Below are 24876 nucleotides of genomic sequence, written 5' to 3'. Positions count from 1 at the left end.
AGAGGGTGATTTTTCTAAGGCATAATGAACACTGACCTTTCTGTGTAAACACAGAGAAATGAAACCACTCTGATGGGGTAGTAAGACTTACATTTGCATGATTGCTAGTTTAGGATATTTAGGATATTAGGATTTACAGGACTCCATTCTAGTGAGTAGGTAACTACTTGCAAGCCACGACAAACGCTACTATGTGCCATACTGCCACATAAACCCTGGTGTGTCTGATCTGAAAAATTGCTTCTCATTTTGCTCTAAAGCAACTAAAATAGATCAATATCCTCTCATCCAGCATTTTTTAGGTTTCCACATGTTCACAGAGCCAGTAAAGTAAAAAAGCTAAGTGTATGGATTTGATATTAACTAAATTAGCTAAAACTTGGGATTTTCCTCAACTGGGAAACTATGATTTAAAAATCGATGCACACAATAATGTAGCAAGATGCTTTCTACCAAGTCAGCTGCATGTCACATGAGCATTGCATACAATGTATGCTCTGTATTTTATTTTTATAAACTTTAATGGACAACCGGTAATTACCAATATCTGATGCATTATTTTAGACAGAAACAACTCCTTATATTCTTGACATGACAAAATTTGATGCTAACACGTGAAACAAGAAATGAAAGACTGTAAGACCAGAAGGGTACCAACTCTATCTCCCAGGGGCTTCAGCTATTAATTACAAAGGCAGCTATTTTGAAAATTCTACTTAAAGCTAGGAGATGCTTCAAATTATACAAAGTTACCAATTCCTGATTTGCTATTTTAATCTATTATGGATTGGCTGATATTTCATGAAATCATGTGATGCCAAAGTGGAAAATGTTTTAATATTTCCCTTTAAAACAGCATTTTGATTTTATTTCAAAGGAAACATCACTGAATTTGAAAAAGTTTTACAGACTCTTCATATGAAATATCATATTGCAAAAGTTACTAAGTAATCGTCTGAGCAATTTCAAACACATCTCCTTAATCCTACACCAACAAATGTAAATAGAGTCTTAGGTCTGGACATTTATCCCTCTGGACTGCACTGTAACAGTTACCCAAGACCAGAGCAGAAGACATATTGTCGCAACAGTGTGAAAGCAGAGTCATTTGGGTGATAAGCTATTTCTCCAACATAACAAAAGCATAACATCCTTTCACACGTTGACTCTTGCAAACCTTAAATTCTTTCTGGAAGCATTAAGGGTTATGGATAGCCAAAGGAATCAATTCACCAAGTTTTGAGTGCAATGTTGTCCACTCATACCACAATGATTATCGAGAACCCCATGAGCAGCAGTATGTGCCAGTTTGAGAAAACTCAAAAAAATAATATTGCAACTCCAAGATAATATTGCAACAATTCAGTGTAATCAAAAATAACTTCCCAAAAGAACTGATTCCCTTCATTATACTCGCTTATCCCTCTATCTTAAATTAAATAATGTTTTTGGAATTATGAACCAAATGGAACAGAGGAAATAAGTTTAACCAAAGTTAATTGCATTAACTAAATCAAATTAAATTATATTTTGAGTTGTTCTGTCAGAAGACATTGACAATTTAAACTTTTTCACACACAAAAAAAATCTTGCTATCTTGTATTTACTAGATGGGAAACATGTAAACAAAAGTCTAAACAGAGTTGATATCCACCTTCCATTATGAAACTAGTTTTCATCTTGAAACTTTCCCATTCTGAATGGATACTTCAAACTGACCTCATATGAACATGCATCTGTGTGGGCGAATGAATATTTATTTGTAAAAGTTTCAGTCAACTACTATATTTCTGAGAGTAAGGCTATTATAGACCTTGCTTGTCAAGTTAGACTTTCCTTTAGCAGTGGCTCAGCGAGAAGTTGTAGTGCTTCCATGCTGTGGACCAGGAATGCCAAATTTGGTAGAAAGGTTGCTTGGCATCAGGGAAATGTCGTATACACATCCTGTGAAACCCCACTCAAATCCAAGGCAGTTACAAGCCTCAGAAAAACGCAGCCTGAACTCACTGCACAGACTGATGGTAGACTAAGCATTGTCTACTCCCAAAAGCATGAGGGGGCCGAGTGCAGGTTGTCCCCTCAAGATGGACTGGGCACATTCCCCTGCCTGCTGCTGAACTCGTTCACTGCACGCGCAGGTGCAGCGAGACAGCTGCCAACAGGCAGCAGGGACCCTGACTCCCTCACGTCCCTAGTTTCAGACAATTTCAGACCAGAAGAGATCATGAGATCCCCCAATTTCCTGAATTTTAGAAACAGCTAAGCCTAAAAACTAGAGTACGTAGCTCAAACACAAACACCTCTTCCTAAAATGACACCCAGTTTCGACCCAAAACACGGTACAAGGAGGCTCTGCCACTTCCTTCACTGTTTCAAATGCGTGAATGTGTGCTTTTTCTTTATCTTCTTTTTTAAATCTGAATCCCTCTGTAGTCTCTGGTTTTCATTATGCTGTCTTCTACCAGATTTAGGAGCCCACTAATACCTGTGAAGATAGCTGTACATTATAAAATCATCTCCCAGTCCTCTTTTTGGTAATCGGAACAAGTGAACTGCAAGTCTGTCATCTGAGGGGTCAAATTCTCCAGCTCAAACAATTTGTGGCTTTTTCAACAGCCTCTTCAGGTTTTTCAATGTCTTTTCTAAAATTCTGATGTCAAAACCACATGTAACAGTCTGCCATCAATCTGAGATGTTTTCAAAATGAAAACAATCTTTCTATCCTCCTGTTTATTTCCACCCTACCCATCCCAGATGAAATTAGGTCTAAATACTCTTTTGAGAACTCCTTTTGAGCTACTTGTCCATTACAGTGCTTAAATCTGTTTCCAAGTCATGACATCTAGGACACAGTCTCCTCCTCCTGTAGGTATGATTTGTATTCCAAATTTCTAGATGCAAAATTTTGTGTTTGCTTAGATTAAAAAAAAAAAGCTAAAACAAAACAAACCCTCTCCCTCCTCCCCAAAACCTCAATTCTGCTGAGAAATAAATTGTTGCACGCAGCATCCCCATTCTCGTTGCTTTGCTCCCCCACCCCGCCCCACCAAGCACCACTCTTTATATTTACAGCAAATTTGTATTAGCATTTTATGTTACATTCAAAACCGCTGGGGGGAAAAAAACAGTTGTAATGGGCTTGGTATAAAAATGTGCTCATTAAAAATGCTCCACTCAACAACAATCCTTTAGTAATAATTCTTTTTATATGTTAGTTACTAGCTTCTCAATCCATTTAACATATACTTTCATGACACTGCATAATGCCAATTTCTTAGTAAGAACAGCATCTACAAAACTCAACCTTTTCCACAAAATCAGGGAGACTAGAATTCATTTCATTTCCATTCTTTAGTTATCTACCGTGTGAATCCAGAACCAGCTTTACCATCACCCTTCTGGACTAAAATCCAGGTGACAGCCTGCAGTTTTTCAAGTTATCATGTGTGTGAGTGTTTTGCTCGTTTGTTTTTTTTTTTTTTTTTAATATTGGCACATAATAGCACTCTTCTAGTGCCATGGAATTTTTCTTGCACTCCAACATTTATCAAAAACAAAAAGCTAGTCAAAGATCTCAGCCTTGTTTTCCAGGTCTCCAATGATTCAAAAGGTACTTGCAGGCTATTTTTCACATGCTATAACTATTAACAGACTGGTTTCCCATGCTATCAGGTGTGTTGGTGCAGATTATAAACCAGCTTGCAGCACTGTATGTGAAGCGCCTCGCATGCGGCATCTTCTTTTACTATCCTTTAGCGAAACAAGTATTTCGCTCTGCTTCACCTAGAACAAGTATTTTTTGCAAAACCTTTTGCTTTTTCCACATCATTATTAAAATTCAGCCATCTCCAGCTAAGAATAAGCCAGTAACATTCAGATAATATAAACCATATCAAAACTCCCATTTTACTTAACAACAACAACAAAAAGTCTTATAGCTGAGCAGACATGATATTTGCCCATGACCTTTAGTTTCTCTTGAGTTTTCCTGCACTTCATAACTAGTTGCCATTCATTCTATACTATTTGATTCTGTCTTGACACTGACACAGGACATACTTTTACTATCTTCTTCCTCAAAAAGTCCTTCTTGTTCTTTTTTGTTGTTGTTTACACTTCCCTTACCAGTTAGTTTTGGTCATACTTCCCTTTTGCTTTGGAGAAGTACTCTTCCTGAACACTCAAATATGTAATTTCACTGTTTGGAAGTATCTCTTGGTTACATTGAATGTTAGAAAATTATGGAGAAGACTGTCCCTACACAACACAAATTTCTAGATTAATTCATCACTGTAAGCTCCCATAAAGCTGCTCAAACCAAATGACCTTGTACTGGATGTAGTACATTTTATGCTAGAAAATTATAATTTGCAATTTTCAGGCTAATTACATTTCACCATTTTCTGCATTTCATCTACAGCATAAGCTTCCCATACAATGGTATTTTTTCTTTATATGCTTTTTATAGCCAAGTGCTCAAGAAGCAATGCACCTCATTCTCCATTTGCAACAGACCCCTATGAGTACTACCCTCTTGGGTTTGTTAATTAGTAGACTGATTGATATGTATTCAAGATCCTTGTATTAATTAACTTTAAGGCAGGTACCAGTGTCTTTAATGTTGCATACCGTCCTCCACCTCTTTTAGCCACTCTGTCCTGAAGTAGGCTGTAAGCACTGATTTCACATTCTTATTTTATGAATCGTCCCACGAGGTTTCAATAATATCAATTATATGTCATTTTTCCCCATTAATGAGAATTTCCCATTTATCATGCTTGTCACCAGGTCTTATCACTGACATAAAACCAACTGCAAATCTTGTTTTCAATTCTGTTATAAGTTTAATTGGCTCCTACGACACCAACTTTACATTGCACTTATCTACCTAGGACGCTTTGCTTGGGCTGTCAGTTAAGCCCCTTCCTGGTTGCTACAGGCTCCAGCTAGGCATATTCCCCGCCCCGTGTCCCTTCATACAATCTGCCTTCCCACGGGACTTTGTCCCCATGTCCTGCACAAAGAAACCTGCAGATTTGCTCTAGCTAAAGCCAACAAATTCCCCTCCAGTATTTTCTTTTGTCAATCTTCCTTTTCATTACATCTTTCTCAGCCTCCTAGTTTCCTTTTTCTTAATAATTGCACTCATGATGCCTGCCAACTTATCTACCATTTGGTACCACAAGCACTACCAAATACCTTGTAGCTATGTCTCCTACAGCTTTCTGCTTTATCCCTCCACAAATAGTTCCCACTATTAGCCAGCTTACTTGAATATATGTGAATAACTTTACACTTCCTGTCATGTTGAGTGTCTCCTGACTTCGGGGGCTTTTTTGGCTACAAACCACCAGTGCACTCTTCTGGATCCTACCTATTTTTCCTGTTCTTCTGCGGCATCAGTGGGAATGACTTCCCATTCTGACTGTTAAAAAAAAAGATACTGCATGTATAAATTTTTCCATCAAAGAGTTAAACGATTTCATGAAAAAAAGGAATATGGTTTCATGGTTTGATAGCTGAATTTTTCTTTTGCCTTTTAGCAGATTTTAAAGGCAACTGGGCTGGCAAATGGAACAACAGGGCAGGCAAGGTCTTAAATGCAGCTCATACCCGTGGGAATTTTTTACTATTGCTATGAAGTGATATAAAAGTTTACATTTGTGAAAAAAATCATATTAGAGGCAACTCAAGCCATTCATCCAAATTTAACTGACAATTCTGAAGTTCATGACTATACTTCTCTGTCTATGAAGTAAGCACAGTGATACCACCTTACCAATACACTAATGTAATATTTACAAAGGTACATCAGTGATCCGAAAAGAAAAACTGTGGCAAAATAAATAATTTTATATAACAATTAAAGGTATAAACAAACAGAGGCATATGCAAAGAAAATAAGTGATGACCAAGGAAGCTGTTAAAGAAAAGGATTTATTGTCTGCCATGTTGTTTTAGTTTTAAGCATGTGATTATTCCATTAGAGACTATCATAACACATCTGCAGAAGGTAAATGAATTGAGACAGCATACTTCCCAAGTCCTGGGTGATCAACGTAAGAACAATACTATTAAATGATGTTTAACATTTCATAAGGATTCTCTTTACTTGTTCTGAGCACAAACCAAGTACCTCAGCTCTGTTACACCAAGATGGTCTGAACCCCACATAATTCTTCAACAGGATCAGAACCTTTAGGCCAAAGGTAGTGGCCACTGCAATGTGAGCTACCAGAGCACATCTCCTTAGAAGCAATTTATCATCCCATTTACGTACATAAGGCATTCACTGGACTAAAGAATTTTACAAGTGTCTGCTGACAGCATAGTTTCCTGATACATTAAGAGGCACAATGAAGAAAAAGTCTCAAAACTTTTAGCAAAAAGCAAGTGGTTCTACCCATGACATACCTCCTTTCTCACAAACGGCTAACTGGTTTTGTCTCAAACTAAAAACCAACAAAGCCTAAAACCTACAGTCTGCAACATAACCAGTGAAATTTCTGTCCAAATAGTCAACTTGGTAGCTACAAGGAGGTGAAAACATAATGTTATAAACCAAAGGACTGATCAGTATCCTGAATCAAAGGTGCTATCGGCCCAGCTTACAGTTGTGATCATTTAACAATAACTTCAGGTGTCAGCAGAGAGGTCACTGAAGTACAATGCAACTTCTGGGGGACTGTCTTCAAACCCACTGGCGGTCATATACAAAGAGAGCTTTTCAGGAATCACACGCCACATGTTTAGCAGAGAATTTGGCAGTATTTAGCAAAATTTGGCAAATTTTGAGAAGGCCTGGGACTAAACAGCCCTTTTACAGCTAGTCACAACTAAGGCATTCAACAACAGCTTTACTCTAGTGGTGCCAGGATTACTACTCCTTTGGTTGAGTATCAACTTAAACCCCAGTTTTTAAAAACAGTATTGAATGGTATTTATATTGATATCTTGTGACTACTAATATTCCAGCAATGATGTTAGCCCAGGCACATACTGTATTAGGATTCTTGAAGACAATCTGTGATATACTTAAGAGTGAATTTACTGTATCATTAAAAAGAAAATTATTATTGTTCTTTTGGGGAGTTGGGTTTTTTTTTTCCCTGTTAAATTCGAAATCTTTCTGCCAAGTTAAAAAAAGCCCTTTTAATTTAGTACGACTTGGGAAAATAGCGAGTTTTTGTGTTTGGGGTTTGGGTTTTTTTTAAACTGTGAAAAGTCTGAGTGTTAACTGATCTAGATTTGACTGGGTACTCACTCTGTCGCACAGCTCTTCAAACGTGAAGTCTGCAATGGTTCCACACGCTTTATTCAGCCTCAGCTCTCTGCCTTGCACTTTTAGAATCCTTGGTCTAGTTACTATGGGAACATGAACAAAGACTCAATCTTCTCTGGATAATTACTATAAAATTCATCTCTTACAGATAGGAAATGCATAGCTTGATGAATAATAGCACATGATTCAACACATAAATTAGACAAAATGCTGATACAATGACTGCCACTTGAGTGTGGCATCAACCCATATACAGCAATGGAACTTATTAATTGGTCAGTGGAGATTGGGCATTGTGTTCTAAATGTATTCTCTTTCAAGAGAAATTAACTTACGTACAATCATTTTGTTTCTGAGCCAGCTCATCAAACAACTTATCCATGACAGCCTCCACATCAGCTTCACTTGTGCTACAGTGAAAAGAATAATAGAATATGAAATTAATAACACTTGAAGCCAACATCAAACAGCTGCCTGAGCCTGCTTAGCTTTTTGCCCATAAAAAAGAGAACAGGATGTTATGCTCTAAATACAAACATTAGATTTAGAATACACTTAAAAGTAGAGAATATTAACTCTCAGGTAGATGATTCTGCCTTATTTGCATACACTGAAAGACTTCTGTGTTTTGAGCTGTTTCCAGTAATGAGGCAATACAGGCAGAGCAGATCCATTAACACTATGTGTACACAATGAGAAAAAAGGCTTCTGGCTCTATCTTGCATGCAAAATAAGAGCAAATAGACAAGGCAAGGCAGTCAAGCACCTAAAGAAGTATCCTTTGAAATTTCTGAGAGGGGACTTTGTGAAATTAAATATTGGAGCAGCTTGGAGGGGGGGGCAGGGAGGGAGGGGGGAATCAAGTCAACTGATTATATTGATCAAACAATTTGCAAAATTAAACTATGAAATTCAAAATACCAGCATGATCTCTGCATTAGTAATTTTATCAGTTTCCCCCCTCTGTCCCCAATACTATTTGGGAAAAGATTAACCACAGACAGTGAAAATGCAAAATATCTGTGCTGGGAGATGAAGTAAAGTTTATATTCATCTTCTGGGTGCCACAAGAATTATAAAACAGTCTGATTAGAGAATATTTTTTGTCACTGAATGGGTTAGAGGGCCAACCTTTCTGTGTTTCATTCTTAAAGAAGATAACATTTCTAGCTGAGTTTGAAAGCTGAGAACAGTAAATTAATGCTACGGTAGACAATAAACTAGAACTGGGATACAGAACACTTCACTGAAGTTTGCATGATCTCATTTGGTGTGAAAAGTCTACTTTTATAGATCGTGGATGCACTCTAGTTGCATTGCTTCACACAGTTCTAGACCTTCTCTAAATGACAAGTGATGATCAGCATGTTACACAATTACTTTCCTGTTCATTAGGCCTTAAGCACCTTAAAAATGTTAACAGCAGAACTGAAATAACTACTTTTTAGCTCAACAATAGCAAACCTTGTAGATACAAATAAATTTTTTTTAAAAAAACCAAACTTCTGCAAGTTTCAAACACTTTAAAAAAACTTTTCTGAATAGATTACATAAAATTGTAACTTCAAAAAAAGAAGTTTCTCTCAACATTGATATTTGTGTGCTGCTTTCCTCTGACAAAATGACAAATGAAAAGGAACAGACAAAACCAGAAAAAAAGGCACAAAAGGGGGGAAAGAGTGCACATACATATATGCACACATATATGCATATAACCATTGAAAAGTTTGATGTAAAGGCTACAAGAAGAAACAGCCAAATATGATGCCTAGGTGGATATTTGCACCTAATTGCTAAGAAAGTTTGTTTTGAAAATAGACACCTGAGACTGAGATCAAGGAAGTTGCTTTGATCAGGAATCTTGTAATTGTGTTACATTGATTGCTTTCAGATGAGTATGAAACAGCTTTAAGCAACCCTTAGTTGCATATTTTAAATGAAGAAAAGACTACACAAATTATGAAGCATCAAGAGGATTTTTTAAAAAGTGTGATGATGATACTATAACCATTAATAGGGGAATGTAAACATGTTGGACAAGAACATTTTCTTTTGGGGGCAAGACTGCTAAATAAATTTCAAAAGGCTGTAGCGAAATACTGTATAATACCTAATTTTAAAACAAAACAAAACAAATCCCTACATACTATGCTAGTTCTGCAGGGCTGAAAGCTCTAATGAACAAGTTTGAATAGAAGAATGAATGAGATTCCCTCAGAAAAAGAAAGGATTATGAAATAAGTATCTTATTTCCATTGGCAGCTACAGGATTTTTTTTTTTACTATTTTTTTTCCCCACTGCTTCCTAATGATTTACAAAACAAGTTCTAGGGGTAACCAACATCATTCCAATGACAGAACATGAGACAGACTTATCACCAATCTCTGCCATTCACTTGATCACAAGTTTTACAGCAGAACACCATTAAATGCTTCGGCTGGTTACTATTCCTGGGGCTTGCTTGTATTTCTTCTCATCTGAGAGCTGATGCCATAGGCACCATGTTTAGCCTATTACCTGCTAGAAACCACATATGTGCTCCTCCTTTCTTCGGAGTATGGACAGTGAGAAAAGAATATGGCAGATGCTCTCCACAATTATCAAACAGAAAGTCACAGAGTGCAACAGGCACAACAAGCGGAGCCGTAAGCAGAGACAGCTACGTAGACATCGGAACAAGACCCACGATGAGCAATTCTGAGATAAGAGTGGCAGCTTCAAACAGTACTTCCGAGCAGACACCGCAAAACATAAAAGAGAGTGGAGCCAGGCAGGAATATAGACCAAGAGTTATTTTTCTTGAGTACAGATACAGAACCTCCATTTCACCCATTTTCCATATATAAAATTCTGTCATTTCCTTCCAGAAGCAGAAAGAGTTACCTGTTGTAATTCTAGTAAGCAGTACTCCTCCTTCCAGACAAACAACTACAATTTCTAACTTATAAACTGATACGGACATACTTAGTTTAAGACATCTGTCACATCAATGAAAATACTGCACCTTTCTTAATGGAAACGCGATATTGAAATCAATATTGTATGTTGGGTTGAAAGATACAATGGCTATAAATCTCATTTTAAGTTATTGTTGTCTGCCTTGCTCAGGTTGTCATTGATTAAATAATATTATAAGAGCAAATACGAGATAGAAAAATGTCTGCAATGCAAAGGTTTCAAAGTATTTAAAAAAAAAAAGAGAGGATGTTTCTATTAGGCAGATATATGCTGCAACCATAAGCACAACTGTGAACATATTTTTAAATATATTTATTTGCAAAAATAGAATAAAGTGCTAGAGAGATTTTGTCATGATAAACAGAAACAATCTGTCAAAATAGGAGGGTGTTGTTTTTTTTAATCCACAGCACTGGAAACACCCAACATTAAATGAATCCTTCTCATTGGATTTCTATAAATACTTAATTACTTAAATACAATAAGGATGTTCTTCTATTATAAGAGAATTGTGCAATCTCTTACAAGAGGATATTCATTACTTTCTAACCATCTGTCACTTCAGTTCTCCAAACACCACACCTCCCCAAAAAATCTAATTAGTTTTTATTCAGTCACACATTATAAATGATGCTAGTGTGGATACTGAAAATGTAGTTTAATGAAGTTAATATCAAGGCATAATGGAAGGCGGTTTGCTGAACAAAATGGACCAGAAGGCAAAGAAAGGAAAAGTCACACTCTGATAATTCTACTATACATTTTTCATTTCCCATTGACTAGGAAATTATCGGCTAATAAGAAGGAAAAAGAGGGCAAATACCGTATCATAGATAAACTTACAGGTAGAAGAGTTTTCCAGCAGCAGGAAGCACTCGTCTCCTGTAGTCTATTCCTGAATCAAGCTGGACTGTGCTGCAGTATTTCTACAGAGACAAAAAAAAAAGAATAGCTTTCCTCAAGCCAAAGCTATATTTATTATTGTCTGCGTTACAGAGAAGACAAACTGCTGCGATAAACCATCAGCATGAATATAATCTGCAAAATTGAAATCAAGATCACAAAATTGAAGTCTCCTTCACAATTATTGAAGCAAAGAAATAAGCTGGAAATCATTCACATATTCAAAACAAAAAAGTAACCATTTTCAGAAGTCCATCAACTAGAAAATTAATATAGATTGGAAGCATGGGGAATGAAGTGAGGGTGGATATTACTCATTCTCTCTGGGTAGTGCTTGGGGGGGGGGGTAAAAATAATGATTTTCACATTAAAGAATATATATTTAGAAATAGAAAAATGAGGAGTAATAAAAGTTTAACAGACCACAATCAAATTCTAGCAACAGAGACAACTGAAACTACTTCTACTTTATAAGCTAAAAATATTTTTTTCTTTTCCTTCTACTAAGAAGATTACAAATTTTACGAGTCAAACATCAAATATATGAACCACACCAAGTCTTGCTGCAAAATGGACTGAAGCATAAAGGGGAATAAACAAAGTTCTATATCAAAAAGATTTTATTTCAGTTTTGTAATGTCTGAATTGACTCGGAAAAGGATCTTCTAGGGTTTTTTTCCCTTTAAACAACCTGTAAGATTCCAAGTGTGATATAGATGCCCCTGAGTAGTCACAATAATTGCTTCTGTTAGAAAACTCAAAACCAGCTGCACTAAAAGTTGCTTTTTTTGATTCAAGGCCTGAGGCTGTGAGCAAAATTCTCACTAACCTCAGTGGGATCAAGATTTTACACCCTCTGGCAAAGGGAATAGCTCTGCTTATCTGTTATTACTACTGCCAACATACACAACTTCTGGATGTTATATAGCTAGAAGCAAAAGAAGTTATAAAAGAAAAGGAGGAAAAGTTTTAATGTTTTAGAAAATATACCTCTATCAACAATTTAATTAAAGCAATAAAACTTTTTTTGTAGGTAATTCAACACTATTAAAATTCTTTGGATTGCTATAATCCACTAAATTACTCTGCTTCTTCACTGCACTATGAACTATTAGTTTATCTTTAATATTACTCTCATTAAGCGTTTCATATTCTGTGTGTCAAATTTTTCAAAGCCTCCTTGAGGCCATTCAAATATCAGAATTGGAAATGTCAAATCTCATTTATAGCAACTACATTGCAGGAAAAAAAAAAACAACCTTAAATTTTAGAAGAACTATCACCAGTGATTTAAGGAACAATGGCCCTTTTGAACAAATGTGTTGTATAGGATTTACAGATTACAAATATCTGTAGGAGTGACTCTGATGACTCATTGCACTAATTTTTTGCCTTTGGCTATTACTGAAGGCTCTATACCTATTTTAAACCTCCAACTTCTCTGCAAAGACATACAGCTGAAGAAAGAAGGTGAAAAAAAATCATCCAGAAAGCACAGAATCCCAGGAAAATCCATGTATCTTTAATTCCGGTAAGTGAAAAAGCCATGCTAATCAAATCATTATCTTGGGCTAAGGCTACTGCAAACACAATAGCATTGGTGCTACAATATTATTATAATCTATTCCCTTTCTTTTCATGAAAGCTTACAAAGAAAGAGAATAACAGAGCAGAATAAAAAAGTTCCAGAGGCATGTAATAATATGCACAAGGGAGGGAGGGTGTTTAAACTTTCTTCAGCATCAGTCTGGCAGTCAAGGCTAGAAGGAAGATTCCTGAAATTTCACAGCAAAGCTGGTGCACTTAGCTCTTCTTTACCAGGCACTGATGCTCAGCATCTTTCTACCTAATGTTTTATTTTTCCAAAGTAGTAGATTAGCTCAAGTATTATTTTCTTCATTTAGCAGGGAAAAAAACCCAAACACATTACTACAGCAATGTGGACTACGAAATTATTTAGATTAAATTTAGATAGTCAGATATTTAGTAACGCTGTTTATGGGGGTTTTGTGGGGTTTTTTTCCGGAAACAACAGATAGGAAATTTTGCATGAATTTAGCCTCATCTCTTTGGCCTTCAAGATGGGTTTACAAACTCTACTGCTCTCTCAGGGTGTTGTGTTACATATAGAGTGAACACAGAACTACATATACTTAAGAGTGTGGCACAGTTATGGTATGGCTGGGGAAAAAAAAGTGCACCTGAACATTGTAGCTGATGTAAATTTATTGCACTGATATTTACAGCGGTGCTTGTGGCTCAGCTGATGACTGCTGAGTCGGGCAGACATTCTGTGCACTCAGATACAGACTGATACCAGGCTAGATTATGCAGGTCACTGCAGCTTGCTGAAATATGTATCAGCAGTTGGTGCTACAGTATTTTAGTCCACTTGTGTTCTGCTTACAAACTTATCACTCCTTAAATGCACTGACAGTCTCGTATGACTTCATGATTTAACATTACAGTGAATGAATTCTGGAGGTAAGAACTGTACATGTAAATACTACCAATAGAGCTATAGATGCGTTTCTTCTGTCTTCCCTTTTCTCTTTCTTCAAAATAATTAGTATTATCACTATTCAGGAAAAATTGCTATCATTAGTGACACTAGTTAAGAAGAGCTTGCATGCTCAAAAGCTTATTTATGTTTTTGGGCCCTTTTTAAGCCACAAACAGTTGCCTCAATGAAAGATATTTCTTTTCCCTATGAACCTTGTCTTGTATGCCTACAATAATGTACTACTATTGATTCTAATGTGATATAACATTGCATAGTTTATGTTAAAAATATCTGTTAGATATTCTGGGCTATAGGACCTTTCAGCCAGAAAGGCAATAGCAGCATCCCATTCAGAGGTATATAAAATACAGTTATTATAGTCCTACTGATTTTTTGCTTCCTTAGGAGGCAAAAGTCAACTGAACCAAACATCAACAAAATGGAAAACCAGAATTGATATACAACAGTTTTGTGTAACACACGATGTAAGCATAGAAGTAGGGGCCAGTTAATGGCAACAGAGAGATACTTAGTCCTTTGGGAAACATTTGGCGGTTTACTATCCTACTCCTTGGATGTTCCTAATTAATTTCCGGTTTTGGTTTGGGGTTTTTTTTGGCTTAATTCTGTCCTATCTTTCAAATACAGTTTGTCTCCTGTTTATTAAACCAGCATTCTCATTCTCAGTCAAATTCTGGTTTATATTTTACTTTGAATCTCTAGGATATTTTTCATCCATTACTGTCTCAAGAACCACCACTGACTTGGACCTCAAAGCCAGTTTCTTCTTTTTTTAAACTCTCCAGACTGATGCTCTGTTCAGGAAGGTACTCCAGCCATTTAGAGCCCATGTTTTAAATAAAATTAGAACAGCCACAAAAATTTCTTCACCCTTCTACAGGTTCACATCAGTAAGTATCTACCACTGTTCATCATTAATTATTTTTACTGAGACACTTCAAAGCTCACTCACACCTATTTTGTTAGGCACTGTATAAATATACATAAAATGGATGGCCCCTGCCATTAAAACAAAACATTATCATCTGCATAGCAACATGCTCCCAGGAAACATTCCTTTAAAACATGATTGCTGTTGTTAGATTATAGGCTTTGTAGGGTAGGAACAACCTTGTCCTTACATGAATTTATGACAGTAGAGTACAGATCTATAGGTGCTACTGGAAAACAATGTAACAAAAAAAATCAAACCAGAAGTGTGAATAAAGAAACCAATCATTAAATGACAATGTGGAAGAAATTAATGCCAACAAAACAGCGTACAAACATGCACTGGTGCAGGCAAAGCTATTTACACAAACTGAGCTCTACGCAGTAAGGAAGAGAAAGGGTGTGATAGCAGCACCAGTGAACTGAAGGGCAGTGATGGGAGGACTGCTTGCACTGCCAGGCAGTAACAACAGCATTTCTCCTCCAAGTTAAGAATGTACCAGTAGAGATGGTTCTAAAGGGGGATTCAGCACATGGTTACCTTTTACTCAAAGCCAGAGTCAGAAAAGTCATAGAGAAGCTATGTGCTGAGCAGATATCCAAAAGTTTTTCCTTTTGGGGTTTCCTTTGTAGACAAGGGTACCTACCACAGTTCTTTGTTTCTACACACATAAACATTCACTTATCTGCTTCACAGAAGTGCAGAGGGCAAAATGTTCATATTTGTAAATAATTTTTTAAAGAGAAATGCCTTAAGTGTTAACAAGACAGCATATAATCAGAATGTATGATAGAAGAAAATAAAGCACACCAAAATATTGTATACCTCCAATCTAAACACTTAAAATACTAGATTTACAAAAATGAAAAACAGATACATGGTTGCACAGTATGGAAAAACAAATGCTGCTCACAACTGTAAGTATGAAATACCGAACCTCAGAGAGGATGCACACGTGAGTACCGCCATGCATCTTCTCTCCCCCTCATGGGTGTCAATGACATTATACTCCTGCATCATGGAACTAGAAAATCAATACTATCATTTACAAACCCTGCAAACTCCAGGGGGAAAAAAATAAAATAAATGGCAGGCTTCTCTACTTTTTACCCTTAATCTTTTCGCAGCATGGGGAAAAACCCTACTAGGATTACATACAGAAGTTCTAGTTTCTCTCTCCATCTTTGGACTAACTTCTCCAGCACTGGACTGATTAAACCCTACAGATGTGATTGCATCCTCACACTCTCTAATCACCACCACGGAATCCTAATCAACAGCCAAAGAACTAACCGGAGTGCTCAGATTGTTAGTACTTAATTGTTAAAGCCACAACTGTAACTATTGGTTTCCATTTTTTAAGATGGAGATTTAAACTTTCAAATTTCATTTACTTGGGCTAAACTTCTATTTTTCTTTTGAAATAAATACTTAAAATTGAAGCTACAGTTAGTCTAGTCTGTTCTTGTGGAACTATCTACAGTTTCCAACAGATTTTCTATTCTATTGAGATATTTCAAATCTGACTTACCCTATTCAATTCAAATGCATAAAATTAATTAGTCATACAATTTATTTTGAAGTCATTTATGTATTTATGTATACAAAGAACAAATACAATTACAGAATTGGAAACGCAATTAGTAAGTTAAAAATACAGCACAATCATGCACTCATTTCCACTGAAGTGGCAGAAAAACTTTTTATTCCAGAAGGAAAAAAGACAAAGCCTCAAGGCTCAGCTCAAGACAGAACACCTAAAACAACAATCTTCAGCTAGAATGGATAAATTAGACTTTCAGTATATCTACTGTAGAAAGTTATTAAATATAGACTAATATAAATACATTTTTCTTCCTGTAAGCACCTCTAATCTTCCTTTGTTGCTGCAATCAAGAATGGTAGATATTAAAATGTTTAATTCCTCAAGACATTAAAGTACATGACATGATAGATCGTTAAGTGGAAGAACAGAGGTTTCAGAAAATTTCAAAAGGCAGCCAAAGTTAACTGGATAACCTGCAAGTTCTCAAGACGTGTGTTTCCCATGTGTCACAAAAAACCCTGAAATGCTAATAGATGTCCTTGTGGTCCACTGTAAATACAATGTGTCCCTGTGAGCTCAAATATTGTGATCAGCTGGTGACACTTGATAATGCAAGTGAGTAGGTATCTCTTCAATAAGGTTAAGACCATCGTAAGTCAACTCAATTGTCATTCTCTGCTCTGAATTTTAATGGCATTAAAAAAAAAAAAAAAGAACCAACATACAATATCATACACAAATCATCCTGTCGGCCCACAGGATCAGACAAACTCTATCTGAGGACCTCCAGAGAAGGCGTAGGGAGACAGAGATGTGAGAGTGCTTCACCTTGGGATGATCATTACCTTAATTCTCACACCTGCTGAGTTTCCTCAGCCTTTCACACTTGGGTCAAACCAGACACCTGCAAGCGCAGCAGTAGCACTGCATCTGCAGTATCAAATACACTTTCCATATGAGCAAAGAAGAGTATAGTCCTAGCCCCAGGCATGCAATTAATACTCTTAGCCTCTGGTGTAGTTCTTAATGAACACATTAGAACACCTACTATTAATAACCAAGCCATGCCTACATGAGAAGTACAACTTCTAACCACTCTTTCTGAGCGAAAGCTATCATAATTTCCATGTAGGTATATTCTTCCCTTTTCAAATGCATCCTCAGCATCTAACTCTTTGTATTAGCTTATATAAAAAAACCCACCAAACCACCCCACACCTGTCCTGCTGATTTGGTTTCCATTAACAATACACAGGATCACTAGTATTCCTTCCTTCCAGCAAAGGAGAAAATAATGAGATTGCTCATTGGCAATAATTCTTCTCATACCTTTACATGCGGCCTAAGAGAGAAAAATTCTCTCGCATCACACAACGTGTAGACACGTGATGAGAACCCTCAGCCAGCAACAGAGGAAGAGTTCCTCAGGTATAGACTTAACCATTTTTATTTTTCATTATTTGACTTCATGCAGTGTTAGATTACCAACTAGAATATTATTTCTTCTTTCTTAAAATTCTTTCTTAAGCAATTTCAAGAAAAGGTTTCTTCATCCAAAGGATACCATTACAATTGGCATTTTCCCAAATGATTCATAGCTGTGGTAGAACAAGAGTCCTCCCAAGCAAAAATGCAGTGTGTCATGAAAAAATTATTTCTGACCTACAAAGCATACCCACAGGTTTTAACTTTGGCTTACTCTCAAAGTCATCAGCAAGTGACAATCACCAGCACGTTTCAGAATCTGAAACTGCTCCAGCTGAGACTCACAAGCTGGGCAGGTCTGTCCGCAGCCTGCCAAGAGAGGCGTATGAAGTTAAGTGCAGTGTTTCCTCTCTGGTGCACCTTTAAAAGGAGATCAACCAAACCATTAGTCATAAGCAAGCATGGTACAGATGCAGGACCTTCAAAAGGCTGCTACTTTTATCCATGTTTAAAATTGGCCTTGTTTAAAAAAAAAAAAAAAAAAAAAAAGGAGAGACAGTAAATCAAGTTTGTAACACTCCTAACTTTCTGCTCCACCGATCCATGGGAACGAGATGTACTCAGGCAGAGGGGGAAGGAGAAAGGGAATCATCAGGTATTTGGTAGTGGATACAAACTTGGTCCAAGCGTTGTTGGGTGTGCATACAGTTTTTGTCTCCCTGTTCAGATGTTGTTGAAACAGTAGACTTTAAAGAAAATGTCAATGAATCCTCATAAGCACTATACATGACCTCTAGGGTAATTAGCAATCATTCAAAAGCAACAAGACTAAAATGTTCTATTCTTTATTACTGTCAGCTCTTGTCTTGATCAGCATTTTAATAAAGATGGTTCATTGCTAAGACAGTTGCATGAATCAGTCATAATTACATTCTGACACGCAGTGAATAGTAAAGCAAAACTAAATATCACTTCATCAACCTTTCTAACCTTTATGCAAGTATTAACTGTAAATAATTTTTACACAATCTTACAACAGAAAATCTGCATATTTCTTAGCTTTGTACATACTCTACCCTAACTGAATTTCCTGTGACCTATACCTGAAAAAAACCCTTACAATCACGCATAATTACTTAGTCCTGCATGATGTTCAGGTGTTGCCTTTCACAGATCAAATCAACTTCAAGTACAAAAGGCTATTTGTTCTACAAAATAGTAATGCTTTAAGGGGTTAACTAAATTTTTTTACAGTCTTTTCACCCATATTCTTCATTAGCTGCAATAACAAAATACGGGAAATTGCCACAATAGCCTTAGACACTTCATGCTTGTTCCAATTTTAAACACTGCAACAACAACAAAAAAATCAAACCAAAAAACCCACACAAATAAATTTTGAGGTAAACTTTCAAAATGTCATCCAAGTATACTGTACAATATCAATGAAACTAATCATGCTCAGGTAAATTTTGGATGGCAAACATTTTATTTGTGATTTATTTTTAAATGGACCTAGTGCACAAAGATCTGGGAAGTGAAAGACTGCCACATACAATTTTTTTAATTAATCTGTTTCTTACACTTGTGACAAGAACATTTAAATTGAAGAGCTTAGCAGAGATAAATTTAGAGGTAAAATTAATTCAATGAAAGTTGCACAAGTTTACATTACAGCCTTCAAAACTTTAACAACTAAGAAACCCCACTATTCTTGCTAACACAAGGAACATACGATCTATTGTACAACTTTTCAATAACGTATTTTAATGTCTAGCTACAAATCAGCTACCCCCTAAGAAGAAGAAAAATAGACAATTAACTTGTAAAATAATGGTGCATGAATAAAGACAGAGACTCTTAAAATGTACTGTTCTGTGAATAGTATTTCAGATATTCAGACAAAAGTGAAAGAATTCAGGAGGTACAGATGTGGCTGTGCTGGGTAGGAGACAAGTAGCCTCTCCTCTTTCCAGTCAGGGAGCAGAAGAATGGCAGAGTAAACTTCCATGCAATAAGAATTACACTGAACAGCTCTCCCCATTTCACATCACTTAGGAAAAAAAAATCTTCCTTGCAGAGTAAGTATAAATAAAAAAAAAAAACCCCGACCCAAACAAAAACTAAAACCCCAAAAACCAACCCAAAACCAACCCACAAACCACTGTATAACATTCAGTTTTGCTAAAGAACCAATAATGACTGTAACTTTCAATCTCTTAATAAACAAGCTGTGGTATTCTGTGAAAAACAAATGCCAAAAGTTCACTACAAATTTATAACATGATGTTTCGTAAGCTAAGGGTCAAATTCACCCCTAATACACGTACTTCATTGGAATTATACCCTGGATAAAGTTATTTGTCTAGATTTCTTTTTTGCTGTTGTTTTTCTTTTTAACATTTGATTTGTACTTCTTTTTCCAGTATTAGCCTTTGCTCCTGCCAGAACTGTTGGCAGGCAGGAAAAGAAAGAAGAAAAAAAAATAGTATTGATTTACGAAACTGGATTTCCCAGAATTAAAAAAAAAAAAATGCGATTAAGATCTAAACAAAGGCTAAAGATGGCTTACGCTTAGCTCTGATGAGGTCCACTACCTCATTACCAACAACTGAAAACTTCTGATGCATTTTGTTTCAAGAGAATCCAAAAGTCCTTGCTGTAAAGCAGGCTGGGGGGTGCAGGGTCCATTCACTCTTTCTGTATCACAACCATTATGTAAGAAGTATAAAACACTGCCTTTATGCTGCCAAACCACAATGACTCTTCTTACATCAAAGCGTTTTCACCACTAGGGGTTTTTTTTCTCCGAAATTTATTCAAGCCAAGGGCAGGGAGACAACAATTCATACACACTAATTACACCTAATTATCTATTCCTTTTTTTTTTTTTTCTTTCCACCAGCTTCGGCCAGTGTTATTTGCTATCTGGGTTTCTCACAACCTCCCCTTGCCCTGTCCATCCAACTCAACAGTAAAGTCTTTGAAGAAAACAGTTGTGGCTTCTTAGAATTTTAACAATATAAGGTTCAACTCAAATTAAATTATTCTATTATTAGTTTTGACACATGTATGTGTTAAATATGAAGGCCTCTTGGTTAATTTGGCAAATTCCTCACATCTCTTCATGGCTGGAATTGCTGGTAACACCCTCTCTTGTAGGAGCTTCTCCTCATGCTTTCTTTTCATGATCTAAATGAAATGTTTATTGGATTAAAGTTCTTCTCTGCAGACCTCCACGGTGGCCTGTGACAAAGAGCTTAAAAGCTTTATTAATTGGCTCGAGCTTTTGGGGGGGAGGCAGGACCTCATTTCACATTACATCACAAGCAAATAAAACTGCCACGTGTAATTAGACTAATTTACCCCGATACAGCAGGAATCAACTGTTCCATATCTATGATATGCTTTGATTTACTCATTTTAATCAAGGAGTAAACAAACCAAGCAAGAACTCAGGAAATCCTAACAATTAAAGGAAGTGAGAAGGCAGGGAGCCTGACACTGAGCTACAGTAGCAACTATTTTATCCTTAGATAAAGTTTTGATCTGCATCTAAATAAACTGTCTCAGAGCAAGCATGTGTGTGCAAGACAGACGTAGAAGGTAAACAAACTGAACAGCTTCGTATCTAGAGGACAAACTAAAGCATTAGGTACATTATAAAGTATTGTAACAGTTAAGTGCTCTGAACTACAGAATTCAAATAATCCTTGTGTTTAAATTTAACACACACGCAGGCTTAGAAGGCTGAGTGCAGAAAGGGCTGGTAACTTCTCATCTGACACCTTGCTTTCTATATACAACATTTTGTTAGTTGACAGTCTTACAAATTTGTCAAACTGAAATTACCCAGAAATTATACTCACGTTCAGCACGAAAATACTTGCAATCATGCTACACTTTCTATTTTTAATTTTTTCTATGTTTAATTAGGTACACTTCACAAAAGATGAGTACTTCTATTACTTGCAGAGAGAGAGAACAAGAACAAATGCTCCTTCTACTTAGGAGTTTGCTTGGTTACATACTAAGAAGGGAAACAAAAGGCCCAATATCTTCAGTAATGAAAAAGTCAATTGATAGGCGAAGCCATCACAATATCAAAGGCCTAATCCCTGCAATTCTGACTCAGGTGACAGTTCACAGGGGTCAGAGTGGCTGACACTGACCTCAAAAGCAGGTTTTAACTATTCAACATACTGAAAGCTGCTGGGCTATCACACCATTAGACTGGAACAAACTGACAAATCAATTTCATCAAGGAGATGACTTTTTTTGGGGGGGGGAAAGAGGCAGATCCGTCAATCAACAAATCCCTGCATTTCTCACACAGGTGGTTGGACAAAAGCTGAGTGCACCATCAAAGACATTTTCTATCTACCAAATGCCTTTGTACAAAACTACCACAATTTCCTTAGGGACAGCTCTAAATGTTTTAAACAAGTATTTTTTGCATATTTGAACTAAGTTATTGAAAAGTGAAAAGACTTTTAAATTCCTCCGTTTCTTGCTTTGAAAGAAAGGGTATATTTTAATTAAAACCAACCAGAGCAGGCAACAATGCCAATAAATAATCATTAACCAATTTCGAGAAAGACAGTGAACAATACAGCGTATAAAAATGCATTGCTTTCTATTTGAGAGGAGTGTACAGTGCTTACTGTTAAGAGTAATTTTAACCAAATAATTTTAAAATAAGTAATTATTTGGTCCCTAATAGCAGAAGAAAAAAAAGTTCACTATAGAAAGCTTACAGTAATTTCATGTCCTCCTGACAACAGGTTTCTGGTTGATTCTTTCTCTTTAGTTAAAGCAAAATGCAGGTAGCCAAAGCCAAACATTTTATTTTAAAACTGTACCTTTTAAAGGTATACTCAGGCTACGGAAGGCTCTAAAACCTCCTGACTTTCAGTTAGAATTTAGTGCAGTGCAGGTCTACCACATGAAGAAAACCTGACAAAATGAAGAAGTTACATATTTGGTATTTTGACTTTGCTTGACTTTTTAAAACTACACATTACAGTTCCAGGAAACCTTTGGAAACTCAAGAACTGCTCATTTAAGTTACAGATTATATACAACAAACAATTTGAGGAGCTTTCCCCCGTGTTTGTCTGAAGAATTAAGCATTGAACTAGTCACTGAATTAGAATTAGGATTCCAGAACACTTAAGGGTTGATGTAAATGTCTTCATTAAATGTCTGCAAAAATTAAAAAGTTGCTAAAATTAGTGCCAAACCAGTAACATAAAGCGTGCTTTCTCTTTTTTTTTTTTTTTTTTTAAGAGCCTCAGTTCAGATCTCACATCAAGTTGTTAAAGATACATAGCTTATTTGTAAACCGTTTTTAAAATGTTTAGAAAATTTTTATATTTCTTATTGGTTTAGATTAACAATTTTTGGAGTATTTCTGCTCTAAGCATTTGAACAAGTAACTGTGAGCTATGAATGTTTTTCTTTCCAAGAACTGCCTTTGTAAAAAAAAAAAAAAAAAAAAAAAAATCACTTAGGAGTTCCATGCACTTTAAAATGCTTGGTAAGAGATGCTGCAAGATTAAAAGCTCAATCAGAAGGGACTGAATCTAATTGCAATTATAGAATTAAAAGATTTTCCTTCCTAATACTTCTTATCTCTGTAAAGCTCTATCTTTATGAAATTTCATGGACTGCAGAAGCACTCTTATCTGTTGCAGAAACTAAGCCCTTCCATAAAGAATATTGTGTCCCAAAGAATTTTACCCACAACAACGAACTGATCAATTGAGAGTTTTTCCCTGTTTATGAAAACTACCACTTTAAGTTAAAGGATTAAAGAATAGCTGAAAAATTAGATCTCAAACTATTTAAGTTTTCAAAAGATCAGAATAGTGGGATAGGTTCAGAATTGGGCACGGCAGGAAAAGCTGCCAATAGTCTTACTATTGACTATAGTCTTACACAGATCTGGAGCTTTTATGTGGCCACTGGCTGTAGGACCTGGAGCTTTTACTTGGCCCTAAAAAGTGGAACTTATCAATTGCACCTCCCACTGCAGGCATTCAGCAATCACTCGTCCCCAGTTATCTACCACCCAGAAAGGCAATACAGACAAACTTTGCAAGAGAACTGTATCTTCCCTAGAGCACTGTTTCACTTTTTTGCTTATTCCACAGAAATCAGTTTGTAGTTATCTTCGTAAGAAATATGAACCCAAATACAGATACTAGAATTCTATGGTCTGAAGAAAAGAAAAACAACAACAAAATCAAGGATGAACATGGATAATTCTAAATCCAGGAAAGAAACCATTTCTTTTGATCATTTGAAGACAGGGAAAGATTTTTGTATAACAGTTACCAGGGTATCTGGAACTATGCGTTCCATTTATGAGGAATGGAAACAGCCTGAAATCTATTTCAGGTGAAGCATCTCTTCACAGAAATGTACCATCAATACTTTCCATTCATCCCATCTTCCCAAGAATATTTAAAGGAATTCAAAGCTCCTGTGTTGAACTTGAAGTACTTATAAGTGCTAAAGTCTTATTTTAAGATTTATGATCATACAAGTTAATTTCTGAAACAAACCAACAAAACCAACCCACCCATTCACCCCCACTAAACCCCAAACAAAAGCCCTGCAGGAGGCTCTGAGCCCAGAGAAAACTAAGACAGGAGTTAGTCCCAGCTGTCAAAGCCACCACCAGGCAACAGGTTAGATGAGACTGATGCTACACAGACACACAGGGCTTGGAGTGAGGTAAAGGTAGAGAAGACAGTAAATCAAACATTTGCAAGGATCCAATGTAATATTTTTCCTTTATATTTCCACACAAAACCCTGGAAGATATCATCTTTACATTTCCTAAAGTCACACATGGAATTATAATCAGAGACAGAAGCTACTCCATCCACTAACACCAATGCCATGATACAGATTATACACACATTGAGGAGGCCTAAATCTGCACTTCTCAAACCACCACAGCCAGAGTATCAATTTAGTTCTATCCATACCTTTGTAATGTAAAGGTCACTTGTTAAAATCTTACTTTAAAATACATTCCAGTGTGGTTTTTTTAATGCCTACTTCTGGTTTGGAAATTTTTTAATTATTATTTTTAATACCTTGCTATTACCCTTCCATTTTCCAGCTAAGGTCAGAGAGGCATTTGTTGATAAGCCTCCTCTGATCCACCTTTCAGGCATTATGTTTTTGGGAAAGAATCATGTTATATCGGCAACATTTATTAAAGTCACATTAAAGGCAGATATATTTAGAGCAGTGTTAAAACACAAAGATGTAGGGGAAAAAACAATGACAA

At 36.3% G+C, this 24876-nt stretch overlaps 1 protein-coding gene across 2 annotated transcripts in view; it reads right to left on the bottom strand.

Annotated features, from left to right (window-relative positions):
- The window catches only part of AFG1L (AFG1 like ATPase), a 69206-nt gene that overhangs the window by 12988 nt on the left and 31342 nt on the right, over positions 1 to 24876 (bottom strand). For both annotated transcript variants that reach the window (XM_075498497.1, XM_075498498.1), the window contains exons 8-10: positions 11085 to 11167; positions 7622 to 7692; positions 7265 to 7365 (exon numbers count right to left, since the gene is read on the bottom strand). In XM_075498497.1, coding sequence (XP_075354612.1) covers positions 7265 to 7365; positions 7622 to 7692; positions 11085 to 11167 — 255 coding nt within the window. The remainder of the gene's footprint in view (positions 1 to 7264; positions 7366 to 7621; positions 7693 to 11084; positions 11168 to 24876) is intronic.

Source organism: Mycteria americana, chromosome 3, assembly GCF_035582795.1.
Source record: "Mycteria americana isolate JAX WOST 10 ecotype Jacksonville Zoo and Gardens chromosome 3, USCA_MyAme_1.0, whole genome shotgun sequence".
In the NCBI taxonomy this organism is placed as follows: Eukaryota; Metazoa; Chordata; class Aves; order Ciconiiformes; family Ciconiidae; genus Mycteria; species Mycteria americana.
This window is presented reverse-complemented; position numbering and strand designations above follow the sequence as displayed.